This window comes from Aspergillus pseudodeflectus (assembly GCF_044049435.1).
Source record: "Aspergillus pseudodeflectus strain CBS 756.74 chromosome Unknown BJX68scaffold_7, whole genome shotgun sequence".
Lineage (NCBI taxonomy): Eukaryota > Fungi > Ascomycota > Eurotiomycetes > Eurotiales > Aspergillaceae > Aspergillus > Aspergillus pseudodeflectus.
In genome coordinates, this window is record NW_027263783.1 from 702386 (window position 1) to 724886 (window position 22501).

Here is a 22501-nt window from a genome sequence, read left to right on the forward strand (position 1 = left end):
TGGTATGATCAGGAGCTTTCTGGTCTATAATTCTGGAAGGGAATGTAGTCTCCCTTGCAACCGGCTGGAATGACTGGGAAATCATAGCTCGAGATGACAAATTTTACAAAGTGCTGGGAAACTGCTCCTATTTAAATTTCCTTGCTTCAGCATCTCTGGTGGCTCGAGTGCGGAGCTCCACACGTGCTGGTCCCTGAACATCTCTCCAGTCAACTATTGTAAAGCCACCAGTAAAGTCATTGATGAAATCGCAAGAAATGGCAGTCAGGACAATCCCGCTTTCCAGCCCCGATCTACGGTCATCTGGAGATCCCTGTTGGACCCTCATTGCTCGGTTGCACGGGGAGCTATAATTAGTGGTGTTATTAAGGCTCCTCCTGGTGTGTTCCAGATCCGTAGTCTCTTCCATTGTTATTTCCACTCCTTAAGTCCTTCCCTCCTCACTCTCCACCTCTGGCTTATTATTCTTACGCTCACGAAATCATTACGCGATATCCTATTACTGAAGCGATTTTCTATGGCGTGACGCAGATTTTATACTACTAGCATGGCAACAACCACGACTCTCACATCCACGCTTGTTGGCGTAAACGCAACATCGTTTGAAGCGACCTGTCCAACATGCGGCCAATCGCAGGACCACTCTCACCCCGCAGACTTCTCCCGGCGACGGGTCAAGGACCTAGAAGGACAGGTGCATCTGCTTAATTCCCAGGCCGTTCAAATGGGTATGTTCTGTCCTATCGCTTCTCGCCTCACCCCTGCCCGCAGCTCTCGTCCGTAGTGAGCTGTCACAAAATCGCAAAGCGTATCCACCGACTAACCCAGCCTCGTCTCTACACAGCGGAGAAACTGGCCGAATACGAAGAGGAAATGCGACGGCTGCGAGCCCAATCCGCGACATCGGCACTCGTATCGAGAACCAACGCCTCCATCTCCTCTACCTCGTCGGGACCCGACGCGCTTTCCCAGTCGCAATCCCCGCCGCAACAGGGCGGCCGCCTCTCCTCGCTCGCCTCCCTCCTCCCCTACCGCCGCCCAAGCACAGCGAACAGTAACCCGCGAAGCCAGCTGCAGACATCGCCGCCTCCGCTTTCCTCACAGTCCCAGGCCCCAGGGCTATCGCAGTCCCCTCCGCCCCAGTACCCGCGCACGCCTGAACCCCGCCCGTCGTTCGAGGAAACGCTCGAGCTGCAGAACGCGCTGAACCGCGAACAGAACCTGCGCAAGGCGGCTGAGACGCAGCTCTCGCAGGCGAGTACGGAGTTGGAGGAGTTGACGGCGCAACTCTTTAGCCAGGCCAACGAGATGGTTGCGCAGGAGCGCAAGGCGAGAGCGCGGCTGGAGGAGCGAGTGGCTGTGCTGGAGAGACGGGATATCGAGAAGAGGAATCGCTTGGAGAGGCTGGAGAAGGCGATGGAGAGGGTTGAGCGGATTCGGGCGTTGGTGGGATGATTTTCCCTTCACAGACTTCTTGGATGTCGTTGAGTTGGGTCTTGCTTCATATACCCGGGGTTGGCGTTTGGGCTTGGATTGCTTTGGATCAAATTGGATACGATGGGATGGAAAATGGGCATGATTTTACGATATGCATGGTTATGGATACCTATACTTTTTGGTTGCACCTGCTTTGGATATGGGTTGTTAGCTTGGCGTTTAGATGTGTCAAGAATATACGAGACGATACATTTTCAAGCTTCCATTCCCCAAGCTATCCTTGGTTCTTGATTTCTTGAGATATTCCTGCATGGTCCACTTGAGTCCGGGGCCGGGCTCTTTCTACGATGATGACACCCCAACCCCACTTTTGCTGGTCCCTCACCGGACACGAGATGTCATCTATGTAACCTGCCTTCCTTGGATATTTTCATTCCTTGACTCATTCTCCTCGATCCAAAGTCGCAGTCAAAATGTCCATCGGAGTCGCCATCATCGGTAGCGGTATGTTCCCGTTTAATGACTCAGTCGATAGTTCGAGAGCTAACGATCCAACCAGGAATCTTTGCTAAGGAGCAGCACCTTGTACGTCCCAGGCAACGGGTATCGAAATTAACCGGAAATCACCACTAACTATGGAATGTAGCCCGCGGTTCAAGCAGCCTCCGACCTCACCCTAAAGGCCATCTACTCGCGCTCCCTGAAATCCGCGCAGGGTCTCGCCGATGGACTTCCAAATGTTGATCTCTACTCTGACGACTCCGGCGCGGGCAAGTCGTTCGCGGATCTTCTCGCCCGCGAGGATGTTGCGGCTGTTATCCTGGCGTACGTATCGACTCCATCTTCCCTTACTGGCTTAGGCTAGTGAAAGAGGAGACAAAGCTAATTGTCCTACAGCCTCCCTATCCCGGCTCAGCCAACATATATCAAGGCTGCCCTAGCAGCAGGCAAGCACGTCCTCTCCGAGAAGCCTATCGCCAAGGACCTAGCAACAGCGCAGGAGCTGCTATCCTGGTACGGCGATAGTGCCAATGTTGACAAGACCAAGACGCTCTGGGGAGTTGCTGAGAACTACCGCTTCATTCGCAAGTGGCTTCGCACTGCAGAGGAAGTGCGGAAACTTGGTGGTGTGAAGGCGTTCCGCGTTTCGGTGCGGAGTAAGACTTCGTCGGAGTCGAAGTATTATCGTATGTCTCCTCTACTTCCCTCTCCTTCATCACCGCTGTTGCCATACAGTTAGCCCAGGAATAAAGAGTACTAACGCACGCAGACACATCCTGGCGCAAGACCCCCCAATATCAAGGTGGGTTCGTCCTGGACGGCGGAATCCACACTTTGGCAGGTCTTCGACTCATCCTCGGCCGCGGTGGCAATGAGCTTAAGACCCTCTCCGCGCATACCTGTCAACTTCAGGAATACCTCCCGCCGATTGATACCGTCGACGCAGTCGCCAAGACGGCATCGGGCGCACCGGGTGTGATCTCGCTGTCGTTCGGGTCCGAATTCAAGGAGTTCTCGCTAGAATTTACGTGCACCAATGGAGTCGTAACCCTTGTTGATGATCGGCTTACGGTCAAAGGTGATGTGACTGATATTCCTTTTGAGGGTGTTGGTGTGAAGGAGGAGGTCAAGGCTTTCGCGGCGTCGATTGTTAATGGAAAGCTGAATGAGATGTTACGGCCTGAGGAGGCGCTTGCGGATCTTGAGATTCTCGAGAACATTGTCAAGAGCGGAGAGGAGGATGGGGAGAAGAGGACATTGAGCTTGCAATAGTATACATAGTCAGAAAGTACACTATTCCTAAACGAGATTAGCCCCACCAAGTCAATCGCTCTTTCTCAAAACTCATGCCCGCCAAGACCGTAGGGTACCTCCCTGAGCAGCCCTATCACGTGCCCACAGTTGAATCGCTTAGGAAGGGCACTAACCAGCGTGGGCGACTGTTCGGGCGGCCAACTCAGCGCGAAATTTCGAGACCGATATTCGACCGTTCGACAACTCCCACGCCAACGCGAGCCGGTACGACAAGGTATGTTCGAGCAGCCTTCTTTTCTCTCCGTCAAGTGAGAGACTGACTTATTGATTGATTGCTGACTCTTTGTCGTGAAGATGGTTCTCGCTAAGAAGCACGTCCCTATCGTTAAGAAGCGTATGTCACCACTACCTGCCTGCCTATCTATCCTGCCCACATTGCATTGTCCTGGATTTGGAGGAGAGTGAACCGGGGAAGAGGTGAACTGGAAGAGAGGGGTGGATTTTGGGGATCAGAAATTGGATGAATTGGAATATTTGAATCGGAAACGGAGTCGTTGGAAGGTCACTCGACATCAACTCGAACACGACAAGGGATATCTGGGACACAATCTCATTCCACGCAAAATCTTCTCACGATCATGTCAAACTGACTGATCCCTCTGTCTGCAGGCACCAAGCGTTTCTTCCGCCACCAGTCCGACCGCTTCAAGTGTGTCCCGGAGTCATGGCGCAAGCCTAAGGGTATCGACAACCGCGTCCGCAGACGCTTCAAGTCGAACATTCCTATGCCCTCGGTGCGTTCCTCGCCCTAGTTCTCGAATTGAATATCGGAACCGATCTTTCGACTTGAGAAACTCATCCGGAATATGCCTTGCTAATACATCAACAGATCGGCTACGGATCCAACAAGAAGACCAAGCACATGATGCCCTCCGGCCACAAGGCTTTCCTCGTCCACAACCCCAAGGACGTTGAGCTTCTGCTCATGCACAACCGCACCTACGCTGCTGAGTGCGTCCCCCGCTCTTTTGCTTGACATTCCCGGAGTCGCACGACTAACAAGAGATCTTATAGGATCGCCTCCGCTGTCTCCTCGCGCAAGCGCGTCGACATCATTGCCAAGGCCAAGGCCCTCGGTGTCAAGGTCACCAACCCCCGTGGCCGTGTTACCACCGAGGCCTAAGCGCATCATCCCTCTTCTTTTGCAACGAAATCAAAAAAGCGAAAATGATTCTCTGGGACATGAATTGATAAACAGCGCGGGACGGAACAGGTTCGGATCCCATCGATCTGGGAAGGACCGGGACAAGGGATGGTTTGGTGGTCTGTGTGTGTTGTGGATGGATGATGATAGGGCCGGGATGAAATCTATTCACTCTATCTATAAATACCTTTTTTGCCCGACAACATCCGACGCATGCATGATTTCACCATTCCTCCATCCATCTTCTATATCCATTTAGATACCATCAAATGGGATTCTTTGCGGTTAATGCATTCTTGTTAGGGTTTCGTGGTTATGGCTGCTTTCTATTTGTCTTTTTATCGACTCGATGTCGTAGATGCTTTGGTGTATAAGAGTCTATATCAAAAACAACGACAAGTGACAGATACGCCCAACACCCTCAGCGAAATGCCATGCACCGTCCAACTCGGCTTATGCAACCAACCCAATATTCCAGAAAACACTTTTAGACGCCATTGGAAGCAGCAGCAGCGGTTGCCCTCCTCTCCTGCTCCTCCACTTGCCTCGCTTCTGAAATATCAACCAATCCCACTCCTTCCACCAACGCCGTCACCCCCGCACTCGCAGGCGCATCATCATTCCCAATATCAGGAACCTCTCCCGACCCGTAGACAACCTCCTCATCCTCCGGTACATCCTCCCACTCCGGGACCTCAGTCGGCCCATCAACCCCAGCACTCGCCGGCGGCAGCGCCCAACTCGGCATCTTACTGCGGTAAGACCACTCGCCGTCTGAATCCGAGTACGACACGGCATGCAGGAAGATACCGAGTTCGTGGACGCCGGGGTCCGTGTACAGCTCCGTCCCGCACTCGTCGCACTTCTTACCCGAAAGTCGCTCGCCTTTGCGCTTCTGGTACGCTTCCACGGCGGCCTCGTGCTCGCGGGACAGGATTGTCTCTACGACGGAGGAGTCGGTGCCCTTGGGAAGCACGGGGGGTGTTGTAAAGTGTGTGCGGTAGCTGACTGTCTCCGGCAGCTCGGTGCGGCCCATTTGCATGAGGCGGTCGACGATTGCGTCGTCGTGATCGGCCGTCGAATCGTCCTTGCCCAGGTCTGGTCCGAAGACGCGGCGGTTCGAGTAGATCGGGTCGTTGCTGATCGGGTGGCCTAGGAACTGTAAGTGCACGCGAATCTGATGCGTACGGCCGGTAAGCGGGAGGCAGTGGACGACGCTGTAGCCTTCGCTTTCGTTGATGTAGGACGGAGGCGGCGTCGCTGGGCGGGCATTGGGGTCTGTCGACTCTTCTGTAGAGGGAGGGTGTGCCGGCGCAGAAGGGGGAGGGTAGTATGCCAGTCGGCGGAATTTGGTCTTTGCTTCCTTTCCTGTCGCCCGGACACGGTTCAGCCCGACCTTGGGAGCGACAGACATGATGGGCTGGTCTACGACGGTGACTCCGTCAGGGAACTTGCCCTTCACGCGCGCGACGTACTCCTTTTGCACCGTACGGGCCCTCAGCTTGACGGCCATCGTGTCCGCGCCTTTGGCCGTCTTTCCAACGAACATGACGCCCGATGTCAACCGGTCGAGCCGGTTACACGGCCGCGGTGTAAACTTGTCTTCATACTTGTAGCGCAGGATCTCAATGACGGAGTTGTAGTGGTATCGACCGGTCGAGTGGACAGGGACACCGGCAGGCTTGTCAATGGCCAGGAGATCGTCGCTCTCGTGAATGATTCCGATATCGTTACCCGTGACGGGGGGTTCATGTCGGTGGAGGGTGTGCGAGATGTATTGACCGTTTCTGAGGATGGTGTCAGGGCCGGCCGATTTGCCATTCACGCAGACTTTGCCGCTTTCAAGCGCTTTTTGCTGGACTGGGGTCAATTGCTGTCCTCTGTACCAGAGAATTTTGTGCGGAAGAGAGCCATACGTAGTACCCAGTCTCACGGTCGCGGAACTCGGATGTGAAAATATCCAGCAGTGTTCGGTCCCTCCATCGCTCCTTGCAGTAGGTATTGTACGTATAATGGTAGGGCCGAACGCGACGCAGTCCACCTTCGAAGTAGTACGGGCCAGGATCGGTGGTGGATGGTTCTTCAGCGGCGACCGGAGTAGGCACTGTTGGCGTGGTATCGGCAGGATTCGAAGACATAATGGAAGCCGCAATTCTGCCACGCTTGTCGAGATTCTCGGCGAGTCGAAAGGGCAGCCAGGGGCTTTTTACGGGCGTTGTGCCTTGTTCGCGTGTCCACTGTCTGGTGTGCGGAGGGGCAGACTTTCAAAGAGGGGCGGATTCTTTTTTTGCGGCTGTTCCTGGCGCCACACTTGTCTCCAACGTCCATAGACTGGCCTACGTTCTCAATCTCTTCTCTCAATCTATCATTTTATTAATACAGAGACTAGGTCCTAAGGATAATCAAAGAATACAAGGACCACAGGTCTACTCCGAGTCGAACCCTTGAGGAATTGGCGCATAGTACGAGAATCTGCCGTTCGGATCGTACTTTCTCTTCAGCTTCGAAAGCCGCTCCAGTCTCCATGGCTCGTACCCGTACCAGCTTTTGGGTCCTTCATTTCCAGCAGCATAATTGACATACGCTCGCAGCTCATTCGAGGCTGTTCCTTTAAGCAGGATCGCTCTCAGACTATCTCCAAGTACCATTGCCTGGAACTCCGTCTCCGGATCGGCCGGGGACTTATATTGAATATTAGGAGAAAGGAGCAAATCATCCTGTCGGTGAGGGAAGGCGGTTGACTCTTCGGGAACAGCCTGGACGCCTTGCACAGAGTATTGCTCTAGCAACACTAGAGATGTGTTCAAGGGCGAGTCGCCTGCGGTTCCTTCTGCGAATGCATCAAAGAACTCTCGCTGCGCTTTAGGGTTATACCGCGAGAAGCCGATTGGGAACCGGATCTTGCTTCCAGACCTTGCGCAACCCCTCCCGGCCAGATCGGTGCCGATCCACTTGGGGATGTCGGTATAGAGTCCTGTAGCATTGGCCATTGAGCCACCTGAAAGCTCGCGGAACGGCTGGATGATCTCGGTGTCTATTTCAGAAACTCCTCCGCGCAAGAAATGGGACATGATGATAGGCTGCGTGAGTTAGCTGTGCTCGTCAGGGGCAAACGATGAACGTACATTTTTCGGATCAATGGTTGGAATGCGCAGGATATACGACCAAACCAGGAAGTCGGGCGGCTGGTTATCAGCGAGTTTGTTGAAGAGCTCAAAAACCTCTTCAACCTGGTCATGGGTGAATAAGAGCTGTTCCCACGACCACATGCCGTCTTCAACAAGGTCGTAGATTTTCGAGGTGATCGAGGTGACAATTCCGAAGTTGTGGCCTGCGCCTTGCATTGCCCACCATAGATCATTGTTCTTGTTGTCTGGTGCGACTTCGAGGATCTCGCCCTCCGCTGTGACCATACGCAATGATAGATACTGATCGGAAACGAGCCCATGTCGGCCTTGGAGAGCACCGTGGCCACCTCCCAGGCCTGGTCCGAGATAACTCGTGCACTCACAGACGCCATGTACTGCAAAAGTTATCCCTATTGTTCTATGTCAAGGATAGACTAGCCTTACCAGCCTGCTTTCCCTGATCGAAGAGAGTGTGCATTAACTCGTACGAGCGGACACCACCACCGAACGTGGCGGTACGGCCATCCTCTGAGATCTTAATAGAGTTGAGCTTGCGCAGCCAAACCTGGATACCGTGGTCTAGTCGTCCAAGACTCGAGATATCGCCGTGTCCATCATTCACCGCAAGGAAGGGAATTCCATTAGCGTTGGCGTAACGAACCTACTCCGTCAGCTCTTCTCCTAATACCCATCGACATCGACTCACTGTCTTAGCCACATCCTCCTCCTCGGCTACTTGAACGACGACCGTGAAGTTCGGCGAGTAGTAGTCAGACCATCTACCCGTGGCCTGCGTGAACTCTTCGGCGTCAGGAAAGTAGATACTCGCCGCTTCAGAGAGCTGCGGGCCTAGTTCGCTGCTGATATTCGCACGGCTCGAGATGAACGCATTGCTGCCGATGCTCAGGAGCGCAATCAAGCAGGCCAGGCTGAGCCAGCAGTGAGTTGGGCCCATGCTGAGTAGGCGTAATCCGGACCCAAACCCCATAAACGATTGTTGACTCCTTGCGGTGAGGGCGTCGGGGCGTCCGTCTGGTGTATATAAATACAGGGGGAATGTTGATATGGCTAAATATGCAGCATTTTTGGTAGTCGAATGGCCTGCATTCTTGGGTAGTGATGCATTCCTAGAGGCTGGTGAACGGGCGTCGACTGGCGGAATCTTTGCAGGTCACGTCACGCCTGCAGATATCTTCCGAAGCCTGAATCATCAGTCTCGCTCGGAGAAAGAGCGAGCCACTGCAGTTTGCTATTGAGGGTGGCGGAGCTTACCCCGTAGGCCTCTTTCCAATCCCGAGCACTCCCCAACATTCGGCGCCTTGGGCATGGTCACGCCTTACTATAACACTTGGCTGCGAGTTGATTCTTGAATAAGTTCGACCTGGATCCTTGTTTATCTATGCTGTCCTAGAACACGGCTAGAATGATAAGTGACATATATTGACTCACTTCTAAGTCTGCCAAGTCCCGAAGTATATATTTCAGGAACCGCTATATTCCACCACTCATTAACTGAATAAGAGTACCAGTAGTAATACTAAGAAATGAACTAAGCTGTAATACTTACTACAATCAGGAACCCGAGTCAGACACGTAGGTAGGATCTTATCAATCCCGCAGCAGAGACACGGCATCTGGACCTCGGCTCAAACCCACCGAGGGATCGCAGTTGCAACTGAACGCCGATAATCTTCCCTTCATCTTACTTCAACCGACCAGACTTCTTTTCTCTCTTCAGAAGAAAGGCTTGAACAGTTGATTTCTCTCAGAATTACTCCTAGAAGCACACTTTGGGAACCTAATTCGTCCACAATGCCCAAGGAGATCGACATCAAGCGCCGGCGCACCCGCAAGGACTACGTCCTCCACCAGACATACCGATCACGATGGTATCTTCTCTCCCTCCAAACCCTAAAACCCTAACTCGACTCAATCTTATGATCGCTAGCTAACATCCATGAAACAGGTTCGACAACGACATGTACGCGCACCTAAACAACACTGTCTACGCCCAACTCTTCGACTCGATAATCAACCACTACCTCATAACCGACTGCGGCATGGACCCTCACAACCACAACTCCTCCTCCGCGCCTGGTCCCTCAAAACCCAAGAACACAATAAACCCCTCGGGGCAAGTTGCTATCATGGTGAATTCGTACTGCGACTATTTTGCGTCCGTCTCGTACCCAGATGTCATTGATCTAGGCCTCCGGGTGAACAAGCTTGGGTCGACGAGTGTGACGTATGAGGTGGGTGTGTTTAAGCAGGGTGAGGATGATGTTAAGGTCGTCGGGGGCTATACGCATGTTTGGTGTGAGAGGGAGAGTATGAGGCCTGCTAGGGGGGGCATGGAGAAGGGGATCCGAAGTGCGTTGGAGAGGTTGATGGTTAGAGAGGAGGCGAAGATTTAGATTGACACTTTGCTCATTTCGTACATAAGGTTGGGCCTTACCCCGATGATCTAAAAGATGACCCAAGTTCTGTGAGGATTGATTCAATCATGGAGATATTGAATATGTTGTAGAAAGTAAGTCCCGGCTGTTTCGGGGATCATCATATTAAAACCAATGGTAGAAGAAAAACAAATGACATCACTAGAAAGTACTTGGGAACATTTTATCGCTTTCTATCCCGTGTCCAACGCCGTAAACACAAAGTTGTCCGATATCGTCACAGTTGTATCCGAATAAGAAGTAATAGTTGAGTAAAGTAGAAGGTAGAATGTAATGCTTGCCAACCAGCCCTGTATCGCTAATGGCTTGTCGATAATAACTCAAATGTGATTTTTTTGGATTGTCGCACTCAGTTCACTTTGTCCGCGACAACGCTGATGCGAGAAACGTTCGAGCTCGGAGGGAACAAAACCCTCTGCATTGTCTTGGTCTCCAGGTCAAGGTACCAGCGCTGGTACGGGCCGGGGATGAATCTTCCCTTCGAATCCCATCCTGGGACATAGGTGTATTCGTCGTCAAGGAGGAAGAATAAAAGCTTCTCGGGTTTGCCTCCGTCAAGGCTGACAGTATGCCATTGGCATCGGTCCTCCATCTCGTCCTCGAAGATGTATCGGTGAAGGATGCGGCAGTAGACTACCGGAACGGGGACTTTCTCATCGTACTCGCTGCCGTCCCTGCAGACGAGATGCCATCCCTGGCTCGGGATGTACTTGTAGATGCCGGGGACTGGGGAGTCCCAATGTTCTTCCCTATGGATGGAACCTTGAATGCGCTCTCCACGCTGGAACCAGTACGTGGGGCAAAAAACAGTCCGTAGACAGAGAAATAGGTTGGGCGCCATGGCGGCAGGCAGGTCGGATCGAAAGAGCTACCGGTAGCTCTCAAAACGCGACTAGGGTTGAAGTCGTATAAAAAGGTGGGTATCGTAGGTGCGTAACAAGAAACTAAACGCTCACTTTTCGGAAGGTAAAGAATAGTGGAATAACAACGAGAACGGAGCTCGAGCGGGGGCTTATATGTCGATGTCCATCTTGAAGAAAATGTTGATGAAGGCCTTGATATCACGAGACAACAAGTAGGTATGTTTCTGGAGGGACTCGGATACCACGCTGCAGTGCTCGCGGTACTTCCCAGGGTTCGAGATGTTCGATTTGTTCGAATGGTTCGCAGATTTATATGTAAGGAAGCTGAGTCTTCAGCCAAAGAATCTGCTGTGAGACTGAAAGGTTGCGGTGAGAAGCAGGGGATATAGGGCGAGAAATCGTGGCCGGGCCGAGAACACGGGGTTCAAGGTGGATATCGGGACAAGAATGCTGGGAAGGAGGTTCGACTTCGGTCTTGGAACTCGGTCTGTCACACGAGTCCAATAATAGATCCTGATGGGATGCACGGCGCACAGGGATGCAGCAATTCTTAGTGTTCGTCAGGGGCGCATGATAGCATTCGGGCAGCTAACTGGAGGAGGGAGAAAAAGAGCATGCTGGTGATCTTCAGGGAAAAAACAAAAACAGGAGGAAGAAAATGGGAGTCAGCCTTGAAATACAAAACGACGCGAGGAGCGGTCTGACTCTGAGGGCCTGAGGTTGTCTGACAGAGTCTGAGGTCAGCTCTAGCCTCTGTGTGTGGTGGAGAGGAAAATTTTGCTGTGCAACAGTTGCAAGCTAACGAGCGGAAGAACAAATCCGCTCGGGAAGACCCAGCTTTCCTTTGCACACAACCCTTGGGAAGGCCAGGACACAGTCATGGATGAGACATCCAGACCCACTGATCCACATCGGATATTATCTCATTTCTGGATGCATCTGTGCTGTTTTGATGGTTGATGCCTAACTCAACCTCGAATTACTCCGGAATCCTCCTTTGAGCTCGAGATGTGATTGTCGCAAGACACGGAGTCCTTCCGTCGTCTCCGTTGATCCTGACACAGCCGTCGTACGGGGAAAGCTGCTGCACTCGACCGATCATCGCGTTATCTGGCCACAGCTATCGCCATGTGCTGGCCGACGCGGCTGATATTGGCTGGCCAAGCCACAAGCTCTGGTCCCAGTCTCCCGGGATTCGAGCGCTAGCTCGATCCTGCCGGCACCTCGCTCGCAGATTCATAAGTACGAGACGTCGAGACCAAGTTCAAGACACAAGACCTGAGCAGGCTGAGTTGAAAGAAGAAACGGTCTCCATCCTTAGCTCCCTTGGCGCGTTCTCATCCTGCAGGAAGGCGAATTCGTCTGGTGTGCTCAGCTTTATCAACACCATGCAACTAGCCATCCAACGCGACCGCCAGTCCTGCCCAGGCCGGTTTTTTATCTAAACTGTCCCGACTGGGTAACTGATGGCCTGTGCGCCTTGTTCACTTGAACCTTGAAAACAGGGTCGCTTTGGATGATAGATGGAACTTGGAAGGGATGGATCCCGGGCCTCGTCTTCATCCTGTTTTTATTACCTACAGATTTCTCCGAAGCACCGCGAAGTGACTGGACGGAGCACTGACGACCGACCGACACCTCTGCGACCTGCACTTGACAGGGAACATGAAGTTTTGCAGTTTTTCAGAGTACCGAGTGCGCGCTAGAATTACTATCTTAGAATACCTATCTAACTTTCATGCTTTTCGACGACCCGACCATGCAACAGACACAATCAGGAGACGACAAGCGATCACTGCATGAACCAGTAGACTGGTGACTCAATGATTGTGGCGGGGAGTCTCACCTCGCTGAGCCAGTCGCTGATACTTGACCGCCTCGCGAAGAACCATCCCCTCGTTCAACTGGCTTGTCTCCTTTCTGAAGAGCTCCTGCCATGGTGTCTGACTTTTGGGCACACTGTAACCACCCGTGGCTTCCAAGCTGGCCCTTCGTTTGTCCAATTCCTCCTCCGGGAGCAGAATATCAACGCGACGCTTGTTGAGGTCAACGCGAAGCCTGTCACCAGTTCGGAGAAGTGCCAGATTGCCACCTGCTGCTGCTTCGGGGCTTGCGTTCAGAATAGAGGGTGACCCGGAAGTTCCCGACTGTCGACCGTCCCCAATGCATGGCAGCGACTTGACCCCCTGTCGCAACAGATGTCCAGGAGGGTGCATATTGACGACTTCGGCCGCACCAGGGTACCCTAGCGGGCCAGTGCCGCGCATCACCAAAATACTCTTGTCGTCAATGGGCGTGGAAGGATCCTCCAGCCTGCTGTGGTAATCCTCCGGCCCGTCAAACACAACAACTGCGCCTTCAAAAGCATTTGGATCTTCAGGATTCTCCAGAAACGCTTGCCGGAATTGCTCTGAGATGACACATGTCTTCATAATTGCTGACTGGAACAAGCTTCCGTGGAGGTGCACGAACCCAGCATCTCTCATGATGGGCTCATCGTAAGGCTTGATGACTCGTCGATCCCAAGTGTGTTGTCCCTTCACATTTTCAGTTACAGTACGCCCGTTGCAGGTCAGAACGTCGGGATGCAATTTTCCAGCATCCAACAACTCTGCCATGATAGCTGGAAGGCCACCGGCCCTATAGTACTCCTCGCCCAAATACTCCCCTGCTGGTTGCATGTTGAGTAGAAGCGGGATGTGAAACCCGAGCTGATCCCAGTCATCTAATGAGATGTCGACTCCCATGTGCTTCGCAATGGCGTTGATATGGATGGGGGCATTGGTGCTGCCACCAATAGCAGTGTTGACAACGATTACATTCTCAAAAGCCTCACGCGTCATAATATCGCTCGGTTTCCGGTCTGACTCCACCATTTCGACGATCCGCAGTCCTGTCTGATAAGCGCATTGTGCTCTTTCGCGATAAGGAGCGGGGATGGCAGCAGATCCTGGCAGGGCCATTCCGAGAGCTTCCGCCAACGCATTCATTGTCGATGCCGTACCCATCGTGTTGCAGTGCCCTACTGATGGCGCACTTGGAGAATGTCAGCAACTGCCCCTTCATTATGTCTGTCTTTGAACATACCCTCGAGAGATGTAATCAACCAAGCCCTCCTCATTGATCTCTCCAGCGGCATACATTTCTCTTCCCGTCCACACGACCATGCCTGAGCCAGCAAGCTCGTTTTTCAGGTACCCGTTGATCATCGGACCAACGTTCATACAAATGGCGGGAATATTCTTATAATCATCAGCTGGACGCCACAAAGAACATACTAAATCCTCGGAGCACTTACCATTGTGGCGGCAGCCATCAAACACGCAGGGGTTGTCTTGTCGCAACCGGTCAGAAGCACCACGCCGTCCAAGGGATAGCCGTGGAGGACCTCCACGAGGCCGAGATATGACAAGTTTCGGTCGATGCATGCTGTTGGCCGTCTGGACGTCTCCTGGATAGGATGCGTTGGAAATTCAAAGGCGATACCGCCCGCCGTTCTGATTCCTTCACGTACACGCTTCACCAGCTCCAGATGATACCGGTTACACGGAGAAAGGTCGGAGCCAGTCTGCGCGATTCCAATGATTGGTTTCCCTGCCATTAGCTCCTCTCTTGTTATACCGTAATTGAGGTACCGCTCGATGTACAACGCAGTCATCCCCGGATCTCCGGAGTTGAACCAGTTGGTCGACCGCAACTTCCGCCTGCTGCTGGGCACAGAGGTGGTACTTTTCGCCGAAGCGCGTGCTCGCTCTAGCTCAATTGTTCGCTTTCGGAGGGCTTCCAATTCCTTGTCGAGGTCTTCGATGTTGACCACGCCCTGATTGCCACCCGAGCTACAGGCGCAGCCATCGCACTTTGACTCGCAAGGCATGATTGATAAAGTGTCTGAAAGGGTAACTGTCGCTCTTCAGTATTTGATCTCAGCAAGCTTACAAACATGCCCATCCATTGTGGTAGGTGATGCGCTACCTTATTTATGGGGAATCCCGGTTATGGCGGGGTTAGGATGCCGAAGGGCGGATAAAGTCCGATAGATGAGACGAAAGCCGCGGTTCCGAGAATATGCGTTTCTGTCGCCGAAAAAAACCAATGCGGCGGGGAGCAGGACGCTTTAAATAACGGAATGCTAAGTGGCTAATGAGCATTTACAGATCCAATCCCACAGTTTCCACTCCCTCAGGTCAATCTCGGCTCGGGTTGGTGCACAGAATCTGGGACTCTGGGTGAGGTTCCGAGCCAGACCCTGTGGACGGTTCAGCCCCCCACGCTATGCTCGATTCTGGAGAAAAGCATGGGGGTCATCCCACGCTCTCGAGTGTTGTCAGGTATACCATATTCTAAGCGACTGATGACCTCACAGGATATTGTCTACAACTTCCTTGATCTTCTCCTTGCCAGGTAATATTTGTGATGGTGCCAACCCAGCACTACTGTCCTCGTGGTTGTCCCTCATTCATTAGCTTTAACTAGAAAAAGCAAACAAGAAATGGATCAATCAAAAGACAATCCCATCGACGATCGATCAGGCTGAGAAGATCCGGCCGAGAGGCTGAAACAGACGCCCTTGATTCAATATGGGGAAATGGCTCAGGGCACCGCAGGAAGAAGTAACATACCCCATCTCGCCATCTTCTCCCCACGCCACTCGAGGATGTCCGGCAAAGAAGCAATTCTCTGCCCAATCACACTTGTTCATTTCAACTATCAGCAGCTCCTGAGGTTTCCTTTTGTGAGAAACAATTCTTTGGAACTATCAAGAGGCAGATTTGCGTTATTTTCCCTTGTGGTCACACAGATCAAAGTTGTCGGTGGCTTATTCTGTCTTCAAATCCCTCATACGACCAGGATGCCCTCCTGCAATACTAAGCATTGAAAGCAGTATTACCTACTTCTTGTCAACCAGCGAGAAGCTTTCATTTCAAATTACTACTACCTTCTGAGTAACTCACAAACAAGCCCCTCCTGCTGCACAAACCAGGCATTTTTCGTCTTCCACTGCTTGAGCGGCTGATGCAGCTGGATCCTAAACTCCCGCAGCAATTGTGGGATGATCTTGTGCATTTCAATAAGAGAGATATTCTTTCCCACACAAGTCCTTGACCCAGCGCCAAACACGAAAAAGCTCTGTTCCATCTCCTTCAACTTTTCGGGTGAACTCTCAAGCCAGCGCTCTGGGACAAATGCTTCCGGATCAGGGAATACTGTCGGATTGTGATGTAGAACCCAGGCGTTGATGCCGACTGTCGTGCCAGCGGGGATATGCTTACCGCAAACCGTGATTCCTCCCTTTGGCACGTGGCGCTCTAGAATCAATCCAACAGAAGGATGGAGTCTCATTGCCTCTTTGATGACAGCTCCCAAGTAGGGCAAATGGGCGATCGACTCTCGATACGAGATTGGGATAGTCAGACTTCCCCGGCGATCAGCCTCATCGATTTCCGCAACAACCTTGTCCAAGATTCGTGGATGGCGGAGCAAGAAATAGATGATGGCTCTCAGCGCGATAGCAGTCGTATCAGATCCAGCAAAGACATTCGTCGAAAGGTGAACGATAACGTCTCTCGTGCTCATTTTCCCCGGATCAGCATAGTGAATTGCCATCCACCGTGAAAGCATATCCTTGCCCGTCTCCAGGCCAGACTTCTCCAGTTCGCCATCCCTCTTCAGGGACGCTCGCGAATTGACCATTTTCAACGTGAACTGCAGCACCTGATTCCAGCTCTCCATACTTGGCATCAAGAGCGGGAAAAGAGGGTTTCCCAGCAGGGCTTTATGCATCTCCGGAACCTGCCCGCAGAGACTGGCATACGCCAATATACCCTGAATACCCTCCATCATGCCATCGACATCACGACCCTCCTGCAAGAACCCAAGTTTCTTCCCAAAGGTGAATTCCCCAACAACATCAAAGGCGTAATACTGTAGCCAGGTTCCTAGGTCGACGGGTTTCTTCTGGTCTGCAAAGTCGCGCAGGCGCGAGAAGAATATTTCCGTGCAGGAGTCAACTGCAGGCTCCATTTCGAGAAGCGAGGTCATACTGTACGCGTTCGCAACGGGGCGCTTCTGGTCTCGATGGAACTGCTCGTCACGGGTGGAGAACAGGTTCATTTGTGGTTGCTTGTTCCATGATATGCACTGGATGGGGTAGAAGCCCGTCTGCGACAGAGTTAGCTCGCTAAGTCTAGCAGCAGGCTTTCTGGGGTTCGACGTACTTTTGTGAACCCTTTGTTCAGACCATATATCACGGGGATAGCGGCCGGGTCGCTGACAGAGACGTGTCGAGGACCAATACGCACAAGTGGGCCATATTGACGGTGGAGAGCGATCTCCGTGAGATGGTGGTTTCCTTTCCAGACACTGCGAAGCTTCCAGAGACGTGTGCACTTTGCGAAAGCTGGGCCTGGGATACCAGATAACCCACCCCCGAATCGCCGCCAGATCAGCCGAAGGGCAATCAAACCCAAGAATACAAAAAGCGCATTGGAATGAAGAACATTGGAGAGAGTTGTGTAAGCCATTTGAGGTATATGGTGAGAAGTCAGTCCGATGGAAAGAGAACCATGACATCTCCTCTTAAACGACGGTCTTAAATACCACCTCAACTCAATCGGACCGACAGATCACCACTCTCTTCCGATATCCAGTTCCACGACTTAGGACAGCCCAATAATGCGTTATCGACTGCACCCTACTGGCCAAATCCATCCAATCTATGTCCATCACGCGGGGGATGCGGGGGAGGATCTTGCGGGGGAAACTCCGCTCTCTTCACCTTTCGCCCGGATACACCCCAATATCTTGCCTCATTCAGCAAAGAGTCGAACTTTAATACGTCGATCTAACTACAAAAGAAGTTTAGGATCGATAACCTTGTGAACGCTTCCGATATGCCTAAACTAGCCGATTCTTCTGGGTTGCTTCCGACTACGTATCCGATAACTTGGATCGGCGCGTTAGGTACTGCTTAATGGATGCTGAGAGATATCCGACTTCGTGCGGGGGATTTCATAGTCAACCCCGCACATGTCATGGATAATGGACCACATACCTAGGTATCTGGTTCGACCTGGTCTTCTGCATGGCGAGGAAACTAGGAGGCGCAGCCAGCAGAAAAGGAAGGAGCGATGGGTTCAGCCGTCAGTCGTTCCTGCCCTCGATACAAGGTTGAGGTATGTGAGGAAGGCGCGACTACGGCTGCACCTTCCTAAACTAGAACAGGTAGGAACAAAGTACATGTATAGGTCGTTCTTTCTTTCGAACAGCAAGCTGACTTTGCGAGGAAGGAACAACCGGGGATGTATCTTCATAAAACAGGAAGGAACGTGGAGCACATTTTCAAGTCGCCGGTTGTTTCTTCCTCCTATATTAAGGTAAGATGAGTAAGTAGGGTCTGAAGATAAGTGTCAGATGGGAGATGTCGTAGATCTTCATTCTCAATAACCCTTAACGCCAATAATGCCGGAGAAGAGTGTGTCATGTGCATCTAGATCTATCATTTCATGAAGAGGCCCCAGTGAACAGAGACACTCGGGGAATGGTATCTGGTACAGCTGAAAGAAACAGGAATTAATCAATAGTCATCACTGAGTCGCGCACTGCGCTTGTCCGCCCTCTTCTTCGTCGTCCTCCCAGGCGGACCCTCCGCTAGGATCTTTGGAGCCGAAGTCCTCCAGTTTGCCATTGGTGTCATATTGGACGTCTTCGGCCGTGTCAGCTTGAACGCGCATATCGGACTGGGGAAGCATCTCCTTCAGCCGTTCCAGGACTGCGGCGCTGGGCTTCCACTGCTCGTCGGGGAATTTGATGTTCACGACGAGGTATAGATCACCGCGAGCATCGGAACGCTTGATTGGCATGCCCTCGCCGGGAACCTTGAGCACTTGACCGGGTGAAAGGACCTGGCCTGGGACTTTGGGGTGTTGAATCTCGATGCCACGGCCGTCGAGGTGCTTGATGACTACTCGTTTGAAGCCTGTGAGTGATTCGGCCAAGGTAACGTCGATCGACGCCATGAGGTCTGCGCCTGCGCGTTGGAAGACATCATGTTCTTCTTCTACTAGGTGGAAGATAATGTCGCCCGGTTCTTGACCGGGGACTTGATCTGCCTCGCCTTGTAGGACAATGCGGTCGCCGTCTCTGTATAGTGTTAGCTTGTGTCATGGTATAAGATTGGAATCCACGTACTTTGCCCCGCGAGGAATGTACATCTCCAGCATCTTCTTCTCCTCGTTTGTCTTCTTGCCCTTGCACTTTTTGCACTTATCCTTAGCGGCGAAGAACTGGCCGTCGCCGTTGCACGTTGAACAGACAACAGTAGACTGGGTCAAGAACTGACCCACCCGAGTCAACACCTCTTTGAAACCTGTACAACAACGTCCTGTAAGTCCAAGTCCGATATCTCAGCCCCAAAGACTCAAAACCATACCTTGTCCATCACATGTCGAGCACTTCTTGGCCGTGGCCTTCTCCTTCCCACCCTTCCCCTTGCAAAGACTGCAAATCACATTCTTTGTGCTGGCAAACTTGACCGTCTTTCCCTTATACAGGTCCTCCAACTTAACCTCGTACTTCTGCTCCTCGTTGGGGCTCGCCCGCGGTCTCCGCTGGCCGCCCATACCAGGCATTCCACCCATACCACCCCCGCCCATTCCAAACATCTGCGCGAGTATATCATCGAGATCCGGTCCTCCGCCCATCCCCGGCTCACCGGAACCGTTGAACGCGCTCATGCCATGTGTATCGTAGAGGTGTCGCTTATCGTCATCGTAAAGGATATCGTAGGCTTGCTGGACGGCTTTGAACCGGATCTCGGCGGTCTCGCGCTCGGCTTCGGGAACTTTGTCCGGATGGCTTGCTAGGGCTGCCTGTGAAGAGGCATTAGTATTCTTTGTTTTGGGCTTTGGGTCTGAGGCGGGTGGGCGGGCGTACTTTGCGGTAGGCCTTTCGGATCTCGTCTTTGCTTGCACTTCGCGGGACTTGGAGGACCTCTGTGATTCGGAGATTTGATTAGAGACGATAAAAGTGTGCGAATAAAGCTTCAAGAAGACAATTACCGTAGAGGTCGCCAACAGCTTCCGACACTGTTGAGTCAGTTAGCGGGTTGCCCAGAGCTTCTTGTGAGAGTGGGATCATACTTGAGAGAGTAGGAGCGAATAGAGCAATACAAGGGCTTTCTTTTCCAGATATAAGAAGACCACGAAGAGCAAAATTTGAAAATATACCGAGCGTTGGAGGAAGTTGAAAGGGAAAATAAATTGGTCCCAATCAGAAGCCCGAAAATTCGATCGGCCTGCTTATCACTTTTTTTCTGGCTCCGAATTTCTCGCCGCCTCCGCCTTCTCCGCAAACATTTCCTGCTCCTATGACAGCTTGCCTCATTGAAGCTTTTGTTCCGCGGCTTTTCGTTTGGTTGTAGGTTATTTTCTTCTCTTATGCCATGAGGAACCTTCAATCGGGCCTTCTTGCCCGCCGCTCGTGGGTGTGCATGCAATGCCGTCGCGCTAGTTCATCCCCCGTTTCGGCAGCGTCGCATAACAAGAAGACGAAACTCCCCGATTTCCCAGCCAGGACTCGTTTCGCCCCTTCACCAACCGGATACCTTCACCTCGGGTCGCTGCGAACAGCATTGTTCAACTACTTGCTGGCGAAACGGACCGGTGGTCAGTTCTTATTGCGCATTGAGGATACGGATCAGGTGCGGTCGCATGACTCGGGATAAGGCGCGCCGCTGATAGATTGGTTTAGAAACGGACGATTCCCGACGCGGAACAGAGGCTTTACGATGATCTTCGATGGGCTGGATTACAATGGGATGAAGGTAGGGCGGAGCGCGTGTGATGCCCGAGTGCGGTGCTGATTGAGGGGACGTATAGGTCCTCTTATTGGAGGCTCTTATGGTCCGTATAGGCAGGTGAGAGTGCTTCGGGCTATTCTTGAAGATCTGAGCTAATATATTGTCTTGTAGTCCGAGCGAACAGCTACCTATCGCAGCCACGCCAATGACCTGATCCACAACGGCCACGCATACCGGTGTTTCTGCTCCGCGGATCGACTCGACACACTTGCAAGGCACCGTAGCCAGGCAGGTCTTCCTCCGGGGTATGATAGAAAGTGCGCGGATATATCAGCCGAAGAGTCGGAAGATAGGGCGGCTAAGGGAGAGTCACATGTTGTTCGACTTAGGGTTGAGGGATACCCAGCGTTCGAGGATCTCGTCTATGGCAAAACGGGGCAAAATCGTTCGCCGAATAAGTTAGACCTCATTGAACGTGTCTACGACGATCCTATCATGATCAAGTCCGATGGGCACCCGACCTATCACTTGGCCAATGTTGTGGATGATCACCTCATGGAGATTACCCATGTCATTCGAGGCACTGTGAGTGAATGGAGTGTATAATCAGGGTTTCATGAAGGCTTGCTGACGCAGTACTTAGGAATGGATGTCTTCAACTCCACTACACGTCGCCTTATACAATGCATTCAAGTGGACCCCGCCTCGTTTTGGGCATGTCCCGCTGCTAGTGGACAAGTCTGGTCAAAAGCTGAGCAAGCGCAACGCTGACATTGACTTGACATTCTTTAAAGATAAACAGGGGATATTTCCAGCTAGTCTAATCAACTTCGCAGCCCTCTTAGGGTGGTCTCATACCCAGAAGTCGGATATCCTTAGCCTAGAAGAGCTGGAAAGCATTGTACGCCTTCCCTTTTCCCTTCTGAACAGTCCATCTGGTTACTAACTCTTATTTACTAGTTCAACCTGAAAATCACTCGCGGAAACACAGTTGTCGCCTTCGAAAAGCTCTGGTTCCTTCAAAAAGCGCATGCACAGCGTTTCGCCGCAAATGGCGGCGCCGAATTCGATGACATGGTCTCCAGCGTCTCAAAGGTCGTCGAATCCTCAACAACTCCAGAGCAATTGTAAGCACTGCCCCCTTACCACTTGATTCGAAAACAAATATTTACAACAAAACTAGGGCTCAAATCCTCCAATCCCGCCCCTTGTCCGGAATAATTGCTCCTCTCCTCCAAGCAGACGCCAAATCATTCACCAACGCCGAGGAATTCGTCTCCCGCAACGCAACCTTCTTCCAAACAACCCTAGCTCGCCCACCTTACACACCCACAAACCAAACAACACAAATTCCCATCTCATCCCTTCACACAGCCTCCGTCGCACTGACACTAGTCCCAAAACAACATTGGAACATCGCAACTCACAAATTCAACATCAGCTCGTACGACGGCGCAAGCGCGGTTCTTGAAGAGAACCCGGCGCTCGCTGAGGCAGACGCAGATGCGCAGAAAACCCGCATCGCCGCGGACAAGGCCTTCAAGAAGGAACTATACCATTACCTCCGCTGGGCTTTGTCCGCTGGGGCGCCCGGCCCGGGCATTCCGGAGACGATGGTGATTCTTGGGAGAGATGAGACGCTTAGGCGGTTGTCAGAGGCAAGAGAGTTAACGATGAAGAAGGGTGCCAGGAGTCCTGTTGCTGAGAGGCTGGTGAGGGATAAGGCGAAGGCTAAGGGGCAAGCACAGGATAGGGAGGCGGATCGGTCGTGGATGGGGTCGCTTGCGCCGCGCACGTAGGCTTTGTATACTATAGAAGCTACTTTCTACTCCTGCCCATGTGCTTGCGTCAAAATTCGTTAT

General features: G+C 52.3%; 10 protein-coding genes across 10 annotated transcripts; 5 read left to right on the forward strand and 5 right to left on the reverse strand.

Moving 5' to 3' along the window:
* The first annotated feature begins 265 nt into the window (after positions 1-265).
* BJX68DRAFT_229834 (uncharacterized protein) lies at positions 266-1831 on the forward strand. Its single transcript, XM_071039108.1, has 2 exons — positions 266-728; positions 845-1831. The coding sequence occupies exons 1-2, from the start codon at positions 548-550 to the stop codon at positions 1453-1455; spliced, it is 792 nt and encodes a 263-aa protein (XP_070902829.1). The 5' UTR covers positions 266-547; the 3' UTR covers positions 1456-1831.
* On the forward strand, positions 1832-3281 carry BJX68DRAFT_229836 (Gfo/Idh/MocA family protein). Its single transcript, XM_071039109.1, has 5 exons — positions 1832-1941; positions 1997-2022; positions 2084-2262; positions 2335-2624; positions 2708-3281. The coding sequence occupies exons 1-5, from the start codon at positions 1911-1913 to the stop codon at positions 3208-3210; spliced, it is 1029 nt and encodes a 342-aa protein (XP_070902830.1). The 5' UTR covers positions 1832-1910; the 3' UTR covers positions 3211-3281.
* A 98-nt stretch (positions 3282-3379) lies between these two features.
* On the forward strand, positions 3380-4720 carry BJX68DRAFT_229842 (60S ribosomal protein eL32). The gene is made up of 5 exons (XM_071039110.1): positions 3380-3466; positions 3547-3586; positions 3862-3986; positions 4082-4203; positions 4267-4720. Exons 2-5 carry the CDS (start codon positions 3547-3549, stop codon positions 4373-4375), a joined length of 396 nt encoding a protein of 131 aa, XP_070902831.1. The 5' UTR covers positions 3380-3466; the 3' UTR covers positions 4376-4720.
* Positions 4721-4883: 163 nt separating this feature from the next.
* Positions 4884-8479, reverse strand: BJX68DRAFT_253268 (uncharacterized protein; the record flags this gene model as incomplete). The annotated part of the gene is made up of 6 exons (XM_071042694.1): positions 4884-6251; positions 6313-6550; positions 6887-7476; positions 7522-7919; positions 7969-8185; positions 8231-8479. 6 exons carry the CDS (start codon positions 8477-8479, stop codon positions 4884-4886), a joined length of 3060 nt encoding a protein of 1019 aa, XP_070902832.1.
* A 705-nt stretch (positions 8480-9184) lies between these two features.
* Positions 9185-9946, forward strand: BJX68DRAFT_229849 (acyl-CoA thioesterase). Its single transcript, XM_071039111.1, has 2 exons — positions 9185-9413; positions 9491-9946. Exons 1-2 carry the CDS (start codon positions 9337-9339, stop codon positions 9936-9938), a joined length of 525 nt encoding a protein of 174 aa, XP_070902833.1. The 5' UTR covers positions 9185-9336; the 3' UTR covers positions 9939-9946.
* Positions 9947-10133: 187 nt separating this feature from the next.
* On the reverse strand, positions 10134-10941 carry BJX68DRAFT_194503 (uncharacterized protein). Its single transcript, XM_071037451.1, has one exon. The coding sequence runs from the start codon at positions 10819-10821 to the stop codon at positions 10330-10332; it is 492 nt and encodes a 163-aa protein (XP_070902834.1). The 5' UTR covers positions 10822-10941; the 3' UTR covers positions 10134-10329.
* A 1665-nt stretch (positions 10942-12606) lies between these two features.
* Positions 12607-15072, reverse strand: BJX68DRAFT_194485 (IlvD/Edd family dehydratase). The gene is made up of 3 exons (XM_071037450.1): positions 14142-15072; positions 13931-14085; positions 12607-13879 (listed from the first exon to the last, which is right to left on the reverse strand). The coding sequence occupies exons 1-3, from the start codon at positions 14715-14717 to the stop codon at positions 12664-12666; spliced, it is 1947 nt and encodes a 648-aa protein (XP_070902835.1). The 5' UTR covers positions 14718-15072; the 3' UTR covers positions 12607-12663.
* A 675-nt stretch (positions 15073-15747) lies between these two features.
* On the reverse strand, positions 15748-17667 carry BJX68DRAFT_279267 (cytochrome P450). Its single transcript, XM_071048699.1, has 2 exons — positions 17059-17667; positions 15748-17002 (listed from the first exon to the last, which is right to left on the reverse strand). The coding sequence occupies exons 1-2, from the start codon at positions 17362-17364 to the stop codon at positions 15776-15778; spliced, it is 1533 nt and encodes a 510-aa protein (XP_070902836.1). The 5' UTR covers positions 17365-17667; the 3' UTR covers positions 15748-15775.
* A 759-nt stretch (positions 17668-18426) lies between these two features.
* Positions 18427-19978, reverse strand: BJX68DRAFT_263500 (putative DnaJ domain protein (Mas5); the record flags this gene model as incomplete). The annotated part of the gene is made up of 5 exons (XM_071044703.1): positions 18427-18982; positions 19031-19208; positions 19272-19710; positions 19775-19833; positions 19900-19978. 5 exons carry the CDS (start codon positions 19976-19978, stop codon positions 18427-18429), a joined length of 1311 nt encoding a protein of 436 aa, XP_070902837.1.
* A 304-nt stretch (positions 19979-20282) lies between these two features.
* On the forward strand, positions 20283-22438 carry BJX68DRAFT_263501 (glutamate--tRNA ligase MSE1; the record flags this gene model as incomplete). The annotated part of the gene is made up of 7 exons (XM_071044704.1): positions 20283-20540; positions 20591-20663; positions 20719-20756; positions 20811-21224; positions 21283-21540; positions 21600-21766; positions 21823-22438. 7 exons carry the CDS (start codon positions 20283-20285, stop codon positions 22436-22438), a joined length of 1824 nt encoding a protein of 607 aa, XP_070902838.1.
* Positions 22439-22501: the final 63 nt, after the last annotated feature.